General features: G+C 38.8%; 1 protein-coding gene across 1 annotated transcript; it reads right to left on the bottom strand.

The window, feature by feature from the left end:
* Nucleotides 1–6,283: 6,283 nt before the first annotated feature.
* Nucleotides 6,284–15,271, bottom strand: DMRTA1 (DMRT like family A1). The gene is made up of 2 exons (XM_073022187.1): nucleotides 14,290–15,271; nucleotides 6,284–10,953 (listed from the first exon to the last, which is right to left on the bottom strand). Exons 1-2 carry the CDS (start codon nucleotides 14,960–14,962, stop codon nucleotides 10,106–10,108), a joined length of 1,521 nt encoding a protein of 506 aa, XP_072878288.1. The 5' UTR covers nucleotides 14,963–15,271; the 3' UTR covers nucleotides 6,284–10,105.
* Between the last annotated feature and the right edge of the window lie 1,373 nt (nucleotides 15,272–16,644).

Genomic DNA, 16,644 nt, shown 5'->3' with positions numbered 1-16,644 from the left:
GTGGGCGCAGGACGCGGGACTGACGAGCAGCTCCACCTGCGCCGCTGCGCCGGGTCCCATCAACCGCCCAGGGGCTGAGGAGTGTGGGCGCAGGGCGGGGGACTGACGAGCAGCTCCACCTGCGCCACGGGGCCGGGTCCCATGGACCGCCCAAGGGCTGAGGAGTGTGGGCAGACGGCCCGGAACTGAGGAGCAGCTCCACCTGCAGCCCTGCTGCGGGATCCACTAAGTGAAGCCAGCTGGGCTCCTGGGTCTAGTGGGGACTTGGAGAACCTTTATGTCTAGCTAAGGGATTGTAAATACACACAATACACCAATCTGCACCCTGTGTCTAGCTCAAGGTTTGTAAATACACCAATCAGTACTCTGCATCTAGCTAACCTAGTAGGGACTTGGAGAACTTTTCTGTCTAGCCCTCTGTGTCTAGCTAAAGGATTGTAAACACACCAATCAGCACTCTGTGTCTAGCTCAGGGATTGTAAATGCACCAATCAGCACTCTGTCAAAATGGACCAATCAGCTCTCTGTAAAGTGGACCAAGCTGCAGGATGTGGGTGGTGTCAGATAAGGGAATAAAAGCAGGCTCCTGGAGCCAGCAGTGGCACCCTTGGGTACCTTTCCACGGTATGGAAGCATTGTTCTTTTGCTCTTTACAATAAATCTTGATGCTGCCTACTCTTTGCATCCAAGCCACCTTTATGAGCTGTAACACACACTGTGAAGGTGTGCAGCTTCACTCCTGAAGCCAGCGAGACCCTGAACCCACTGGGGAGAAGAAGCAACTCCAAACGCCCCGCCTTCAAGAGCTGTAACACTCACTGCGAAGGTCTGCAGCTTCACTCCTGAAGTCAGCAAGACTAGGAACCCATCAGAAGGAAGAAACTGTGGACACATCTGAAGGAACAAACTCCGGACACACCATCTTTAAGAACTATAACTCTCACCGAGAGCATCCGCAGCTTCATTCTAGAAGTCAGCGAGACCAAGAACCCACCAATTCTGGACACATAAGTATTTTTCACAATTCTGCATTGAAATTTTACTTTTACTCGTAAGTTACTAAGAGTACTTTCGTTTTACTTTCTTAGCATGTAAAAGGAGGAGGTTAGAGGAAAAAATGTTGCGGTTTTTCTTCAATTTTATATCAACTTCTTAATATAATCCTGTTGTGACCAGAAAGATGGCTGGCCTGTATAATAATTGTTCTTTCAAAATTATCAGAGTGCCTGAATGGCATAAAAATGAACAAATTTACAGTCTTTCTCATCTCAGTAAATAAGAATACCATTCAGTCCAGCTGTTCAGAGCAAAACTGTAGAAGCATCTTTGGTATCTTTCTTTCTTTTACACCCGAATGCCTAAGCAAATCTTATGATTTCTACATTCAAAATGTATCTGCCATCTTATTACTACCTACCACACCTCTAGCTCTTTTTTTTTTTTTTTTTAAACAATCATCTTCTAAGCTGCTGTCATCTCTTATCTGGTTTGTAAAACAACCTCCAAATATACTTTTTTGCTCCCTTCTTTGCCCCTTTGTTCTCCATAACGCGGCTAGAATGATCTTTTAAAATGACGTTTTCCTATGCCAAAAATCTCCTCGACTTTATATGTTGTGTTGAATGAAGTTAATGCATAGTCTGTGGGTTATGTCAATTTCCTAGTTGTGACATTGCACTAAAATTATGCAAGATGTTACTCTTGGAGAAAATGGGTAAAAGATATATGGAATGTTTCTGTACTGTTTCTTATAATGACAATTAATTTTAAAATTATCCTAAAATAATTTTTTTAAAGCTAGTGAAACCAACAGTAGGTCAGCCTAAAGACATTAGGCATTTACTATTATTGATTCCCTATATTTAATATGTGCCCATGCTTTGATTCAGACTAAGAAAAAATACTGCTTCATAAAGCTGTACAATTGAAAAACTATGAAATTTATAACATTTTATATGCTTGATTTTGTTCTGTCAACTTGGCTAAGACTGGAAACTAAATTTCCCAGAATTTTCTTCCCTATATGTTTCAATTTGAGTTGGCCCAAAGAGGAACTCTGCAAGATTTACAAAACAGAAAGGAAACAGAGTCATTACAGTGAGAAAGTCTTACAATAAAACAAAATGACAGACTCAGAGGTACCCAGCAGGTCTCAACTTGTCCTTTCTCTCTTCCACTAGAAAATTAGCTTATATTTCTAATTGCTGATCTTGCCAACCAAGAGCAGCCCAACTCCCACCAGCAGGTGCTTAGCTGGGGACTCACAGAAGTAGTAGCTACACAGAGAAAACTTTTTTCTATAGACACCTCCAAGGTGCCCTTTCTATTATGCCACTCTGGCAAGATCATGTGCACTGGGTTTTGGAGATTAAAAGTTGGAGTGGATTTATTACATGTTAACTGCTTATTCACTGCTAAATTATATTCCCCAGGTGACCCTCAAAGATGGTACCCCTGTGGTAAGGAAAGCACCATCATCATCAATGTCCTCTGTTGTGGCTTTTCCCTATATGCCAGGGATAACTGTGAGACTTGCGGCCAGCAAAATACTGTCCCTGAATTCACAAGGGATGATGTGATCCAGGAGTTGTGAAATCCAAGAGGTGGCACTTATATTACAGGTACAAGATGGATATAAATCCTATTTAAAAAAAGAAAAATTGTGCTGAAGCAATTACCAGAATTATGTGACCTGCAGAGATGTTTTGCATTGACTAATCAGTAATTGTCTTTCTACAAATGAAAGAGGTGGGCAGGTTAATAAAGTGGAAAAGCTATAGATCCGATAAAGCTAAGTCTGTATCAAATTATCATAATGAAAGCAATGACTCCTCAACATACTTCTAGAGTTGAACCTGTTTATGAACCCAGAGCCTCTTTCAGAAAGTGAAGATGGGTACTCTTAAGTAGAGACTCTGCTACATTTTCAGTAATTTACATGGTAAATATTTCTCCTAGCTTTCTCCAAAAGAACCTAAACCAATTTACCAAGAGACTATACATTAAGAAAATAAAAATAACCCTACTTTTTAGAATTTACTGAACAATAACTATTCTCTAGAAACCTAAACTGCCACTGTGGTCCACCAGGCTGGATAGGTCTAAAAGAGGAGGGTAAGGTCTAATCATCAATGACATTTTGGTTCAAGTCCATCTCACAGTGAGTCTAATGGGTTCCCAAATCTATGCTACATTTATTTCCTCATTTCTGGAAAGCATCTTTGGAAGATACATATTCAAAAACTGGCAGAATTTCCACATTGGGTCTCTGACCTACGGATTGAGGACTATTACAATTGGAAATGTCAAATAGAGTCTTGAGAACTTCTTTCCCTCCCAAAGCAGTGAAACAAAAGCAATAACACTTTCCTAGAGGGACTACCAAAGTTTGTGCCACAGTCAAGGGTGGAAGGGGTAGGGGTCCTAATATATTCCCATTCAAATCATCTGTTTGGCCTGTGGAGAAGGCAGATGGATCTTGTAGAATGACATAAACTTAATTAGGTAATAATTATAACTGCAGCTCTATTTCCAGATGTAGTTGCTTTATTGGAACAAATCAACACAGCCTCTCTTTTTTTGTAGTTTTAGGCTGCTGATGTCATAAATACTTTTTCTCTATACTTGTTAGTAAGAACCACCAGAAGCAGCAATACACATAGCATTCCTTAAGACTATATCAGCTATGCAGCCCTCTGCTACAATGCCTCCTCTCTCTTATGTGGAATTGTCTATTACAGCAGAATGAGGAAGAACAATTTTATCCTTGTTCATAGATGGTTCTGCACTATTCTGGCACTATCTAAATTGGACAGCTGAGGCATTACAGGTGTGGCCTTGAAGTATAGTGGTGAAGAAAATTTTTCCAATGGGAAGAACTTCAAGCTATAACCCTGATTGTTCATATTGCCTGGCAGGAGATATGGATAGAGGCACATATCTGGAATCAGTCATGAGCAGTGACTAACAGTTTGGCTGCATGGTAAGCAAGTTAGAAGAAACAAGATTGGAAAATCAGTAACAAGGTCTAGAAGTATACAGAAAGACTTCTCTAAATGGGCACAAAATATGAAGATATTTTTGTCTTACATAAATGCTCACCAAAGAACAACTTCCCAAGAGGAAGATCTTAAAAATCTTATGCACAAGATTACCCATTGTTTTATTCCCATAATTGCCCAGTTGGCTCATGAAGAGAATGATCATGGAAGCAGAGATAGAGCCTATGCGTGGGCTCAGCAACATGGACTTCCATTCATTAAGGTCAATTTGGATAGAGCCACTGCTGACTACCCAAACTGCCAAGAGCAAAGATCTACACTGAGTCCCTGAAATGGCGCCATTCCCTGGAGGAACCAGCTGGCCACCTGGTGGCAGGTTGATTACATTGGATCACTTCCATCGTTGAAGGAGTACCTCTTTGTTCTCACGGAGTGGGGGGGAAAAAAACCACTTATGCCAGATATGGTTTTGCCTTTCCCACTCCTAATGTTTCTACTAAAACCACCAGCTGTGGGTTTACACAATGCCTTATTCACCTTTATAGTATTCCATATGACATTACTTCTGACAAAGAAACTCATTTTATAGCAAATGAAGTGCAATGTTGGGGTCATGCTCATGCAATTTACTGGTATCCTCATGTTCCCTTCATCCTGAAACAGCTGGTCTAATAAAATTATGGAATGGTCTTTGGAAGACTCAGTTATGGCACCAGCTGGTGAAAGCACTTTATGGGGCTGCAATAATGTCTTTCTGGATGTAAGATATTCTTTGAATCAGCTATAAATATGTAGCAATGTTTCTTCTATACCTAGGATTCATGAGTCTGGGAATCACAGGGTAGATATGAGAATGACTCCTTTCACATTAATCCTAATGATCCACTGGTAATATTTTTGTTCCCATTCTCTACAAATTTTGGCCTCTCACGTTCAAAGATCTTACTTCCCAAAGAAGAAATTCATGACAGAATACAACATTGTACTGGAATTCACAACTACCATTGGCTATTTGGGGCACCTCAGACATTGAAACAACAGGAAAGAGGCAGAGGTAGAATTCCCGGTATTCAGAAGATCCTCTAGAGCATCCCTTAGACTTTCAACATTCTGTGGTAAAAGTTCATGAAAAGCTACAACAACCTAATAGAGGCAGGGCTATAATGGTACAGATGCTTCACGAACCAGGATTTGGGTCACTCTATCAAGTAAGGAACCACAATTAACTGAGACACTTTCAGGAAGCAGAGAAAACATGAATTGCATAGTGGAAGAAGGAAGTTATAAATACCATCTGTGATCTTATGACCAGTTATGATCCCATGGCTGATCATGAGGGCTCTAGTAGATAAAAATATGTATTTATGTATTTATTGCTTCAAAGTGTGTTTGTATGTGTGTGAGTTTCCCCTTTCCCCAATTCCCTAGTCTAACAAAAGATTTATTAATAGTGGTTACCTATATCTCAGGATTAAAGCTATAGGATATTCAAAGGAGCATTTGACTGAGTAAAACAGAAATGAGCATAACCCACAGATAGATAAGTCACTTTGTGTGTTCCCTTTTGGGGAGTGGGCTAGTGTGTTTTTGTTGTAGGAAAGATAGTTGTATCAACTTCAGGTAAAAGAATGATTTTGTTTTTGCTCTTATTTGGAAGTAAATGTGGTTAACATATGAGACTATGAAAGCCGTGTTGACAAGGAGTACACTGTACTAGACTACACTGTCAGTTTGGTTGACATTTCTCAGAATTCCCTTTCCTGTATTGTTCAAAGTGAGACTGGCCGCCCAAAAAGGGAATTATGGTGAGATTTTTAAGGCAGAAGTGAAACACAAGTCATTAAGTTTACATACCCAGTGATTTCCAGGCTGTCTTCACTTTTCCTTACTCCACATCCAGCTTGTCTTCCTGCCTGCTGACCTCACTGACCCACGGTGGCACAGGTTCACCACCAGGTGTTTTCTCACGGACGAACAGAGCTAGAACCTACACAGAGGCTTTGGTTTCCCATAGCCTCCCTTCAGAACCCCTGGCTGGGAACCATTTGAGTGATTGGACATGCTGAACTTCACAGAGCTTCAGTTCCCACTTGTCAGCCCACACAGTGCTTCAAGCAGATGAGTGAATCTTTCTCTTATCTGCCAATTTCTCTCTTCCAGACATTCATTTTCAGGCTCCTCCTTTGTTTATGGTAGTTTAAATTTCTATAACTTCCTTATTTCCACATATTACATGGACTTGTTTTCCTGACAACCCTAATAAATGTAGCATAAACACAAACTATGATTTTGCTGTTTATTTTCTTCAGATAGCCCTGAAAATAATCCAAATAACATATACAATAATATGTTACAAAAGTGTGGCTCTCCTATGAAATGAACAACCAAACAGGAAGTCTGGAACTAATCCTGTACGCTGCTTTGATGATGGCTGCCCTTTGGGCTCCATATCCGCTAAGTGGATTAAATGCAATTACAGTACTCTTTGTTGACAGACTGCAACCAGGGGGCAAAGATAATATCTTAATACAAAGTGATAACAGTGAGACTTATTTATTTAGCATCCAGTATATAAGCATTACTGTACTCTGCCATTTATTTAAGCTTTTATCTCCATGAATCTTGCAAGTTAAATAATATCATCCTTGTTTTGCTGAGAAAAAATAAATGTCCAAAGAGTATAAGTAACCTGTCCAAGTCACATAGATAAATCCATTCTAGGTTTCCTCAATTCCAAAACAAATGCTTCTTCTAGAAAGACATATTGGTATTTACCTTACAGGAAATGTACTAATCTTTGTCTTCAGTGCTCTTCCATATCCTTTTTAAACCCCACTCATGCCTATATACCTTACACTAACCTCTAACCGTTTTATTCCCTTGTAAGTCATGCACTGTGTTCTATGTCTTTCTTTTCTGCCTACTTTCAGGAGGCTATCACATAGGCAAAATTTTGATGAGCAAAACTGCCCTGTGTTTTATTGACAAATAATCGTAGAGTGTTTTCATTTTCATGGTCTTAGAATAGAAATTCCATTACTTATTTATTTAACAAATACTTTCCATGTTTCTGATGAGCTAGAAAATGGTTCAGTCCCAATATTAAAGCAGTAATGAAAAATCTCATCAATCAGGTCTCTGATTGGTATTTTCTACGTGCATTTTTCAATGAGTACAAGATGCTTTATCATACAAGGCAGTCATTGCACTCTTGAACAGCTGTTGAAGTGAAACATTCCTTATGTTCTTCTGAATACTCTATGAAATGTTTACCTCTTAGGCCCTCTATATGATACAGAATAAAGTCAATTCATTTTTGTCATATGCTAGCTCTTAAAGCATTTACCCCCTCTTTCTTCCCACCACTAATTAGTGGCTTAGGAGTTCAGGCTTCAAGCAGCATCCATGGATATGAATATCAACATGACAAAGAACTCATTGATATACCAGCATTGTCAAATAATACCAACACTAGTTGATTGGTTGTTTTTGTACACACGACAATATAGACTGTGAGCAACTTGAGGCAAAGTCTTGTATCTTAATCACTTCTTTATCTCTTGTGTCTAACACAGTACATGTCACAAATAGGTTATTATTAGAAATTATTAAATAGGTGTTGAATGAATAAATTATTCAGCTAATACTTGCTATCTTTTATTTATTTCAGTCAGTGGAAACCTAGCATTTGAGAACCTATGATATATCAGCCACTGTTCAAGGCCGTGAATGAATAAAACAGACATGAATCCTTCCTCAGACCTTGGAGTCTGAAATTGCTGAAGTGAGTACAGTAATTCCACTCCAGGTGACTCATACTAATAACCTTAGGGAGAAAAAACGCTACTGCTGAGCCTCAATTTTCTCATATACTATTGAGTTGTTAGACAAATGACCAATTTGATAAGATTAAGTCCTTAAATCATTATAAAGGGCATGAAATGTTTAAGGCATTATATAAATTCAGTTTTATGATTATAAAACTATTTTATAAATTTGAATGCTGCCCAGAATTGATGTTCTTCCAAGGTCAAAAGCAATTCAGTTTCTCAGATACAAGCACATCATTATAAAACCACATACATCATGCAGTAACTCTAGGATTATTATCTAAAACCATATCTCTATTATATAATGTAACTTCCTTTAGAGCACAATATTTTACATTCAGTATCCTCTATAGGATCTAGCACTTTTCAGAAAAATAGCATTCAATAAGTGGATTAATGCAATAGAAACAACTGAAGAATCACCAAGGAATCTAACCTGAATACCATTTAGGAGATTCAAGAACCCAGTGAAATTGTATGCAAAACTGTGTGTCTGTAGGCCATTTTGTAGAGTTCTTCAGTTTTATCAGAGTCTCAAAGAGATCTATTATATATATAAGAGTTTCTTACTCAGTATATATTAATTGAATTTCAACTACTTGCTAGACATTGTACTATAGTTTAGGCTTAGAATATAAAACTTTTTTATAATAAATGAATATTGAGTACATCAAAATTTTTCAAGATCTGCTTTCTTAAATTCACACCATTAAAATTACTGCATAACCTATTAAACACATTTACATCCTAAATCATCATCAGATACTCTAAAGTAACTTAATATCACATTTGCTGGTAAAATATTCCTTGGAAATTCATTCTTATTGGCTTCATGGAAAAAGCCTCCATGATAATATAACCTGTGGGGGTTTAATGTATGTCTACATCGACTTACATATCTGCATATAGATACATACACACATACGTATATACATATAATTTTAAAAACCCTTAATGAGTCATGCTGCTCAAATAGTTTAAACAATCTCCAATTCATCAACTATCTTTTAGCACCGCTGGGTTTCCATTTATTCCTAACAATAACAATGAAGCTACTGTCCTTCAAACAAAATGATGACGTATAAAGAAAATGTCCTAGAAATTGTTTTCTAAGCAGTTTCCTCAGGGACTTTCCACTGACTGAAATAAATAGTTGTCAAATGTGCCAGATGGAGGACAAAAATTATTTTTAAAATTGCAAGAATACCTCTGAAACTTCATGGCAGTTTTTCCCCTTTGGAAATCTTGTATCTCTCCTCAGTGATTAAGAATCAACTATATCCAGTCAATAAATATTTATTTGAGCGGCTATTTTAGTTTTCTGAATAAAATTATTCTTTCTTTTGAGAATGGTTGCCATATATTCTTGTTCCAAACTTATAAGAAAAGGATATTTCCCCAGATACATAAGCACACTTAAAGACTGAAACTCTCATCCACAGTAGATGTGCACTTTACAGTATGAAAATTTTAATGTAGCATAATCTAAAATAACTATTTGAAAAAAAAAATGGTTAGTTTATTCTCTGGAAACAATGTTTCTAATTCATATATTCTACAGAGCTCAGTTGCAATTGGCGATAGTGGCCAGGAGATGGCGCAGTCTCATTTCCTAAGATTTACTTCATAGACTAATCCACAGTGTTAACTCAAAAAAGAAACGTTTTTTAATGGCACTTGTTTTCACTAATGGAGGCTAAGATTGAAAAATAAAACACTCAGAAACTATAAATTCAAATTGCTCAAATGTTTTATTTATTACAAATCACCTATCTGCAAATAAAATACTTTAAAAATACTTTGAAAAACTTTTTTCTTTCCTGTGAACAAGGAACAGAAGAAACAGTTTTGAAGTAGTAATTATTTAAAATTGCCTTAATTGTTCAATTCTTCCTTTTGTTTTATATTATGCTGGATTGCTTTACACTTACAAATGTATTTTATCACTAAAAATGCCACTTTTCAATAAAATAAAAAGGATAGTTTTAATAAAAATTTTTACAAATGATAATTTAGGGAGAAAATTCATTAAAGTAAATATTTCCTTATATAATGTTCAAATTTACTTCTTTCACTTGATAAATGCTAATGAAGAGTTTTCAGATCTAAGACCTATTATATTGCTTGAGAAAAAAATAAAACTAGCATTTTAAGACCTCATCATCCACTCACATACTTATTGAAGTATATTAATGGATGTGTGTGTATGTGTGTGCACATGCATGTACTACACGCTTCTGGAAAAACTCCAGAAAGGGAGAATGGGCATATACATTACAGATTGTCCTGATTTGGTCTGAAGTACAGTCTGCCACAAGTTATTGAGTCTTTACTGGAAAGGTAGGAAGAATCTCTAATCATCCCTGAAAAGGCATAATCCAAAGCTGGCCGAAAAGGCAAGGTGGGTACCAACCCAGGTGTTAGGTAGGGTGACATAAAACCAGATAACCCTCTTCCTACAGAAGAATATGCCACCCTTAATGGACTGATACCTACTCTAGGATTTAAGCTGTAGAGATTTGAATCACCTCCATAAGAAGCAGAAGTAGTTTGAAGAGGAGAGAAAGCTGATTTATTACCTAGAGTTCCAAAACCAATTCCAGCAAGACTAAAACTTGAAGCTCTCTGAAAGGCTGTGTTTTCCAGTTCTTCTGAGTTTGCTAGGTTCCTGTTGTCCGGCTTGTGTTCTCTGCCATTTAAAACCTGTTCAATAGCTTGGACCACATCCCCTTTGCAGAACTGTAGAATGCCTTCTAGCCGGCTGCGCCTGTAATTTGGGAAAATCTTAGTAAGGATATCAAGAGGATCTCTTGGTCTTGAGGACACTGTAGGAAGGCTTGCCTTGGTCGCAGTCAAGTCTTTGACCCATTCACTTTCATTTCCAGATTCCAGATCAGAGGATGATAAGGACCTGGGACTCTCTTCACCTCCTGATTGCTCTCCAGGATGAGGAGAGAGGACACTATCATGCTTGTTGGAATATTCTAATTTAGATGACCCGATACTTTGTTTCCCAACGACACCATTAGACCTAGCAGATGATCCCAGGTAAAGCTGATGGGATTTGGAGATCGGTTCTTCTTGTCCATTCTGGCATGACTCACATTTACTCTCTTTTTGTTCTGGAGAAGAGGGGGAAAAAAAACAATCAAATATAGGGAAAACTTCCCAGAACATAGTACTGCTCACTTAAAAATAATGCCGGATAATATAATTCATTCACTCCTAATAATTAGTAATATTTATATACTCAAAGACATTTTAATGAATAAATCAAATTTAAAAGATTATTCAGAAATGCAGGTACTGGAATAGTCAAAAAGATACTATTATATCATTTCAGAATCACAAAGATATGCAATATTAAAATGCAGTTATATTTAGGAATCAGAAGATGAGAGTGCATTATTACCCCAAATTGTTTGCATAACACCAATATGGCACACTGTCTGTTCTATCTTGGTTGTGTGGGATCTTCCTAAATGTCACCTAAGTTTTGTTATTATCTAAGTGATATTTTTTTCAAAATGACACTATGGAAAACAAACTAAATAAAATGAACAGGGAATAAAAGGAATAATCTTAGTTTGAAAATGAACATTCTATTTAATCACTAATGCTAAATTTTAACAATTGGTTTTTTTATCTCATATTTGAGGTTAAAATTAATTTACTTGAATAATGTAAAAAAACAAAATTGTTCATTTCATTTCAAATTTAAACTAATAAGTACTATTGCTATGTCAATCCCAAATCATACTAGAGCTCGCATATTTCATTTTATGAGAAATGATACAGATGGTATTTTTCATAATCCTCTATGAAACATATACTTTCTTTTTGAATCCGTAAGAAATATCAATAACAGACTTTAAAAGCAAACTGTTTACAAAAGAAAATTATAAACTGTCTATTGCAATCTATATGAATCCTCAAATTGTCTTTTAAAAACAACATATTAGGCATTTGCTTTAAATCACAACCCTCCTCCAATGTTACGGGCAATGTTCTAAAAGTACTTTTAACAAAGTTCTGGTTTTTCTATCTCAACATGTTGAGCACATTAATCAAACAAGAATATTTTAACACCCTTTACTAGGTTAACACCAGAAAAATTAAAATAGCCATATTTACTATATAACTTTTACTTTGGTTTACATTTTCTATTATCCTAGAGATATATAGGGAAGAGTAAACTGCTAAGTGGAGTGTGCAGAGTAATTCTGTCCAACTTTCTTTTTCTACCAAGTTTATGAATGTAACAAAACAAATATTGCCTAAGGCAGTGATTTGTCAATATGATTTGCAATACTTTCATGTTTTCTCCAGTTTTCTTAAGAAGCACTCAGTTCTGAATTCTAAAGAAATAGCTATAGTTTATTTTAAAATTAAAGTGTATACAATTTAGCATTTTGAAGTTCAAAATGCTGTTCTCATAAGCATATCATGAGGAAAAGAATGTCACTACTGCAAAAATTACACTCTATAGTATTTTCAACTTTAAATAACACAGTAATACTTTTCTAATGAAATTGGCCAAGTGGAAATAGATTAGCATTAGTCCTCCATTCCACTTTACTTGTAAATATGAATGAGCATGCCCCTGAACATGTCAATTATCAACATTTCACCTCTACAGTAAGTTATGCATGGAATCATAAAATAATGTCTTGTTATGTTTTACTCATCGTACAATATATGTAGTGAAACACCAATTTGCGTAAGATTATTTAGAAAATATGGTGTCTTTAAAATATAATACCATTTACTTCAACTCTCTGTCTTCTCAAGTCCTACAGCTTGCTGTACTTCTGTTGCATTTATCATTGTATATTAAGCCTTGCATTGTAGTTTTTGGATACATATAGTCTGCCTTCTTTTGACTATAAGGTTCTTTTGTGGAGGAAAAGCTTGTTCACTTCTAAATCACAGTTAGTCTTTGTCTAATGAATGAGTAAATTAAATAGACTATTTTACCACAGTTCATGGCTATTGTGTAAGAGGGGCAGTCAATTTAGAAAGCTATTGAAGTAACCTTTCAATGTTAGCTTGCTTTTTATGGGGGAGGGGGCATCATCTGAGGCAAACAACAAAATAAAATAATTAGCTCTATAAAATAGAACACTTTGGTACCAACTAGAAATCACATAAATCAGTGTCTCACAGGGAGCTGTCAGCTATTTCACTATCGGTGTAGTTTCAGGAATTTTCACTTTTACTTCTCTTTCATAGCACTTTTACTTAATAACTTTGCTCTTTAGCACCCTTGATCTTTCATGAGAATTGTATAAACTCTGTTTTACCTACTCAATTAGAATATGTACAAAAAGTTGACATGTGTAAACACAAAATTCACTCTGAATTGAATGTTTCATGTCAATTCACAGACCAGTATTTTTCAAATGTACTGTGTGAGTAGAAGTTCAGGCAGCCATTGAGCGAAAAATCTGTTGAGATCTGCCATTTTCACAATTCAAGGAAGGTTTATAATTAATAGTTTACTGTATAGCTATCATACAATTTCATATAATACAACTTCATAAGTTTTGTACAAGTTTTGGACTTATTAAAAAAAAAAAAAAGAAAACATCACAGTGCTATTTCCACTGCTTAGTAGGCCCTGTGGAGGGCTATGAAGTTCACTAAAATATATCTCCTAACACAGGAAATGAAGGCAACTGACTTGCAGTCAAAAAATAAGAGAAAAATAATGAAAACTCCTTGGATAAAAAAACCTCTAACATTGAACTTTGAAATTCTTTCTTATGGTTTTACAAATTACATTTTACAAAAACAATTCAGAGTGAAGGAAGAAAGAAAGAAAGATGACGGTTTGGTATATTTCAGTCTCTTCCCCACATCAAGCTTGCAACAAATGTTTGCCCCAATATGTAGTAAAGAACTGCATCCCCAACTATCAGAGTTTCCCACGCAAAATCAGCTCTGGTTTTACAGCTGAAAACAGTCCAGATCTGGGAGGATCACCTGGGCCTAGGGAGGTTGAGGCTGCAGTGAGCCATAATGGCGCCACTGCACTCCAGCCTGGGCAACAGAGCGAGACCCTGTCTCGAAAGAGTACAGAGCAGACTCACACACAGCACCTCTCACTCAGCTTTTTGCTCAATGCCTGCTTGAAGTTCTATCCACACAGTGAAAAGTCAAATCAACTTCCGCGTAAATAACTCTACTCCTAGGGTGAATTGCTCATTTGTTACCACCCATGCTTCACTTTTTCATTATCTTATCACCTGAGGGAACGAACAGTAAACTCCTCCAAAGTGAAGGCGATGTGTCTCTCACACTTATTAATGTCCATATTGCTGAGCAGTTCCCTAGAACTTAAAGTGCTTCTTTTAAACAACTATTCCTGCCCGCCTAAGGACACGACGGCTTGTTTCAGAGTTTCTTTCCAGAACAACCATTTCCTTGAGCAAAGAGCAAATGAAAGACCAACTCACCTTGTTTTTCCTCAGGATAATCTTGCTGGAAAACCTCGAAAGCGGGGGTCGCGGAACCACTGGCCTGTCTCAAGGCACCCTGTCCCAGCGCAGCCCCCGCAGCAGGGCCGCCCACGGACTGTGGATTCTCGGCTCTGCCGCTGCCCCCGGATGCCCGACCCCCGGGGGGCCCGGAGAGCCCCGAGCACAGGAGCCTCTGTAGCCCCCGGGCTTCGCTCTCCTCCTGCGCCTGCTGCCTGCGCAGCGCCACCTGGGCGGCCATGACGCGCTGGCGCTCGGCGATCAGGGTGCACTTGGCACACGCGCAGTCCCGCCAGCGACAGAAGCGCTTGTGGCCCTTGAGCGCTGACACCACGCCATGGTTGCGACAGCGGGCGCACTTGGGCGTCCGCGGGTAGCCGCAGCCCACCGCGCCCACCCCCCTCTCTAGCCCGGGAGGCGGCGGGCAGCCTCCGCTTCCTGAGGTGGCTGCGGCGGCGGCGGCGGCGGCCGCGGCCGCTGCTCGCAGAAAGAGGCTGGGCGGCCGCAGGAACGCTGGGGGAACCTGCATCCCCGATGGTACCGGCAACGCCGGGCATGGGGGTGGAGGGGCAGCCGCCACCACCAGCCCAGGGGCCAGGTGGGGTCGGCCGCTACCGCCTCGGTCTCTGCTGCCACAGTGTGACTGCTCCATTCCCGAGAAGTTTCTGGCCGGCAGTCGCAAGTGGAAAGTGCTCTGACCGCAGCTAACCCTGCTGGGAGGCTGGGGAAGCCGGGGCAGGACGCGCAGTGGTACTACTGAGCCCCACCCGCGCACGAACAAAAGTTTTGCACTCTTTCCACTCGGAGGGAGTTGGGACGATCGCGTCCCAGAGCTGGAGAAGCTGAGAGGTGCAGCTGTCCCGTGAGCCTGGCAGAGTCCCGGGGCGCTAAGTTAATGCCCCTGTGCCTCCAGCCAAGAAGGAGAGGTTGGAGAGGCTACCCCGCCCACCCAGGCTCCCGGCCAAGCGCGGAAGCCAGGGGAGGGCCCGGGACAGGGAGTGGGGACCTTCTGGGAGGAGGGCGGCGGGGACTCCGTCCGATGGGCTGCAAATGTCTCCTCCCCCCAAAAAAGCCCGTTTCTCCCACTTGCTTCCCCAGGAGTTCTCGACGTCTATTTTTGTAAAATAGCCTTTGCAGCCTCCCCTTTTACTGACGTTTTAAAATTAAGCAGAGTTTGAATTTCTCCTTTTCCCACTTCCACGCTTCTCTTAAGAAAGTATGAAGACTTGGATTTTGAGTTCTCCTTTGGTGTTCCCAGATGAAGTCTTCACGTCTGCAGCAGCTTGGCCAATGTTAGTGGGAGCCCAGCTTGATACACTACGAATTTGTTACCCACCAGAAAGATGCTTGTTTTAAATGGGTCTTAGGACAGCATCAAAACAATGGATAAATAATTAAGGGAATTTATTCACATTCAGATTCTTTTCATGCATTCTATTTATTTACGCATGCAAATTTGGATTCTGTGTATTATATTTTAAAATGCTGCTGCTTTAAAAAAGTTATAAAACTCTTCTCTGCGCCTATTTATAGGCAGTAATTGTGCTAAAGCTGTTTCAAAAATACTTATGTCTATTGTAAAGTGTTGGAGAAAGTCGTTTAGATCATTATTTAAATATGCTGTCATAAATTCTTCACATATGAATTTAATGCCTTTAATTATAAGAAAAGATCACAAGGCGTTTAAATCAAAAGAGCTTCTGAGAAAATTCATGAATGTTTATTCTTAATGGAAGGTAGCGTCAGCACTCTGCCAGCTCTTCAAGATCCAACCGCCTTGGATAGGTTATTCATTTTCTATCCCTAAGATAGCAAGTAATAATGATATTTTTACCATTCTATCTGTTCACATTCAGAGCAGATATTGCTGATCTACCTGGCCTTTCTCCTACCAACCTACTCAACGCCATCACCACCACTACCATCCTCTCATTCAAACATCTTATCGTAGAGGTTTTCCACCCCTCCTAAGAACTGGAACTACCTAGGGAACTTTTAAAAGAGATGGACACTCCAATCTACATAATGTATTCTGAGTCTTTTCGTCTGTGTCTTAAACTCTGAAGGTGACAATTACATACAGTGTTTAGAACTACCACTCAAGGAATTCATGAACTCTGGGTGTTCTATGATACCCAAACTTTCTCACAACTCTTTATCTTTGCTCAAGTTACTCCTGCCTAAAATGTACTGATGCCTTAACTGTGTACTCACATCCATTCTAGAGGAGATGAATTTTTAGTTCTACATGGATCATTAAAATACAATGAATTACCTAATGAGAAAGCAGTTTTCTTTTCTATTCTTTTTAGGAGCTGCTGGTTACATAATGGG

Source organism: Chlorocebus sabaeus, chromosome 12, assembly GCF_047675955.1.
Source record: "Chlorocebus sabaeus isolate Y175 chromosome 12, mChlSab1.0.hap1, whole genome shotgun sequence".
NCBI classification, from domain to species: Eukaryota; Metazoa; Chordata; class Mammalia; order Primates; family Cercopithecidae; genus Chlorocebus; species Chlorocebus sabaeus.
Note: the sequence above shows the minus strand (reverse complement) of the source record. Positions and strands in the feature narration are given on the sequence as shown.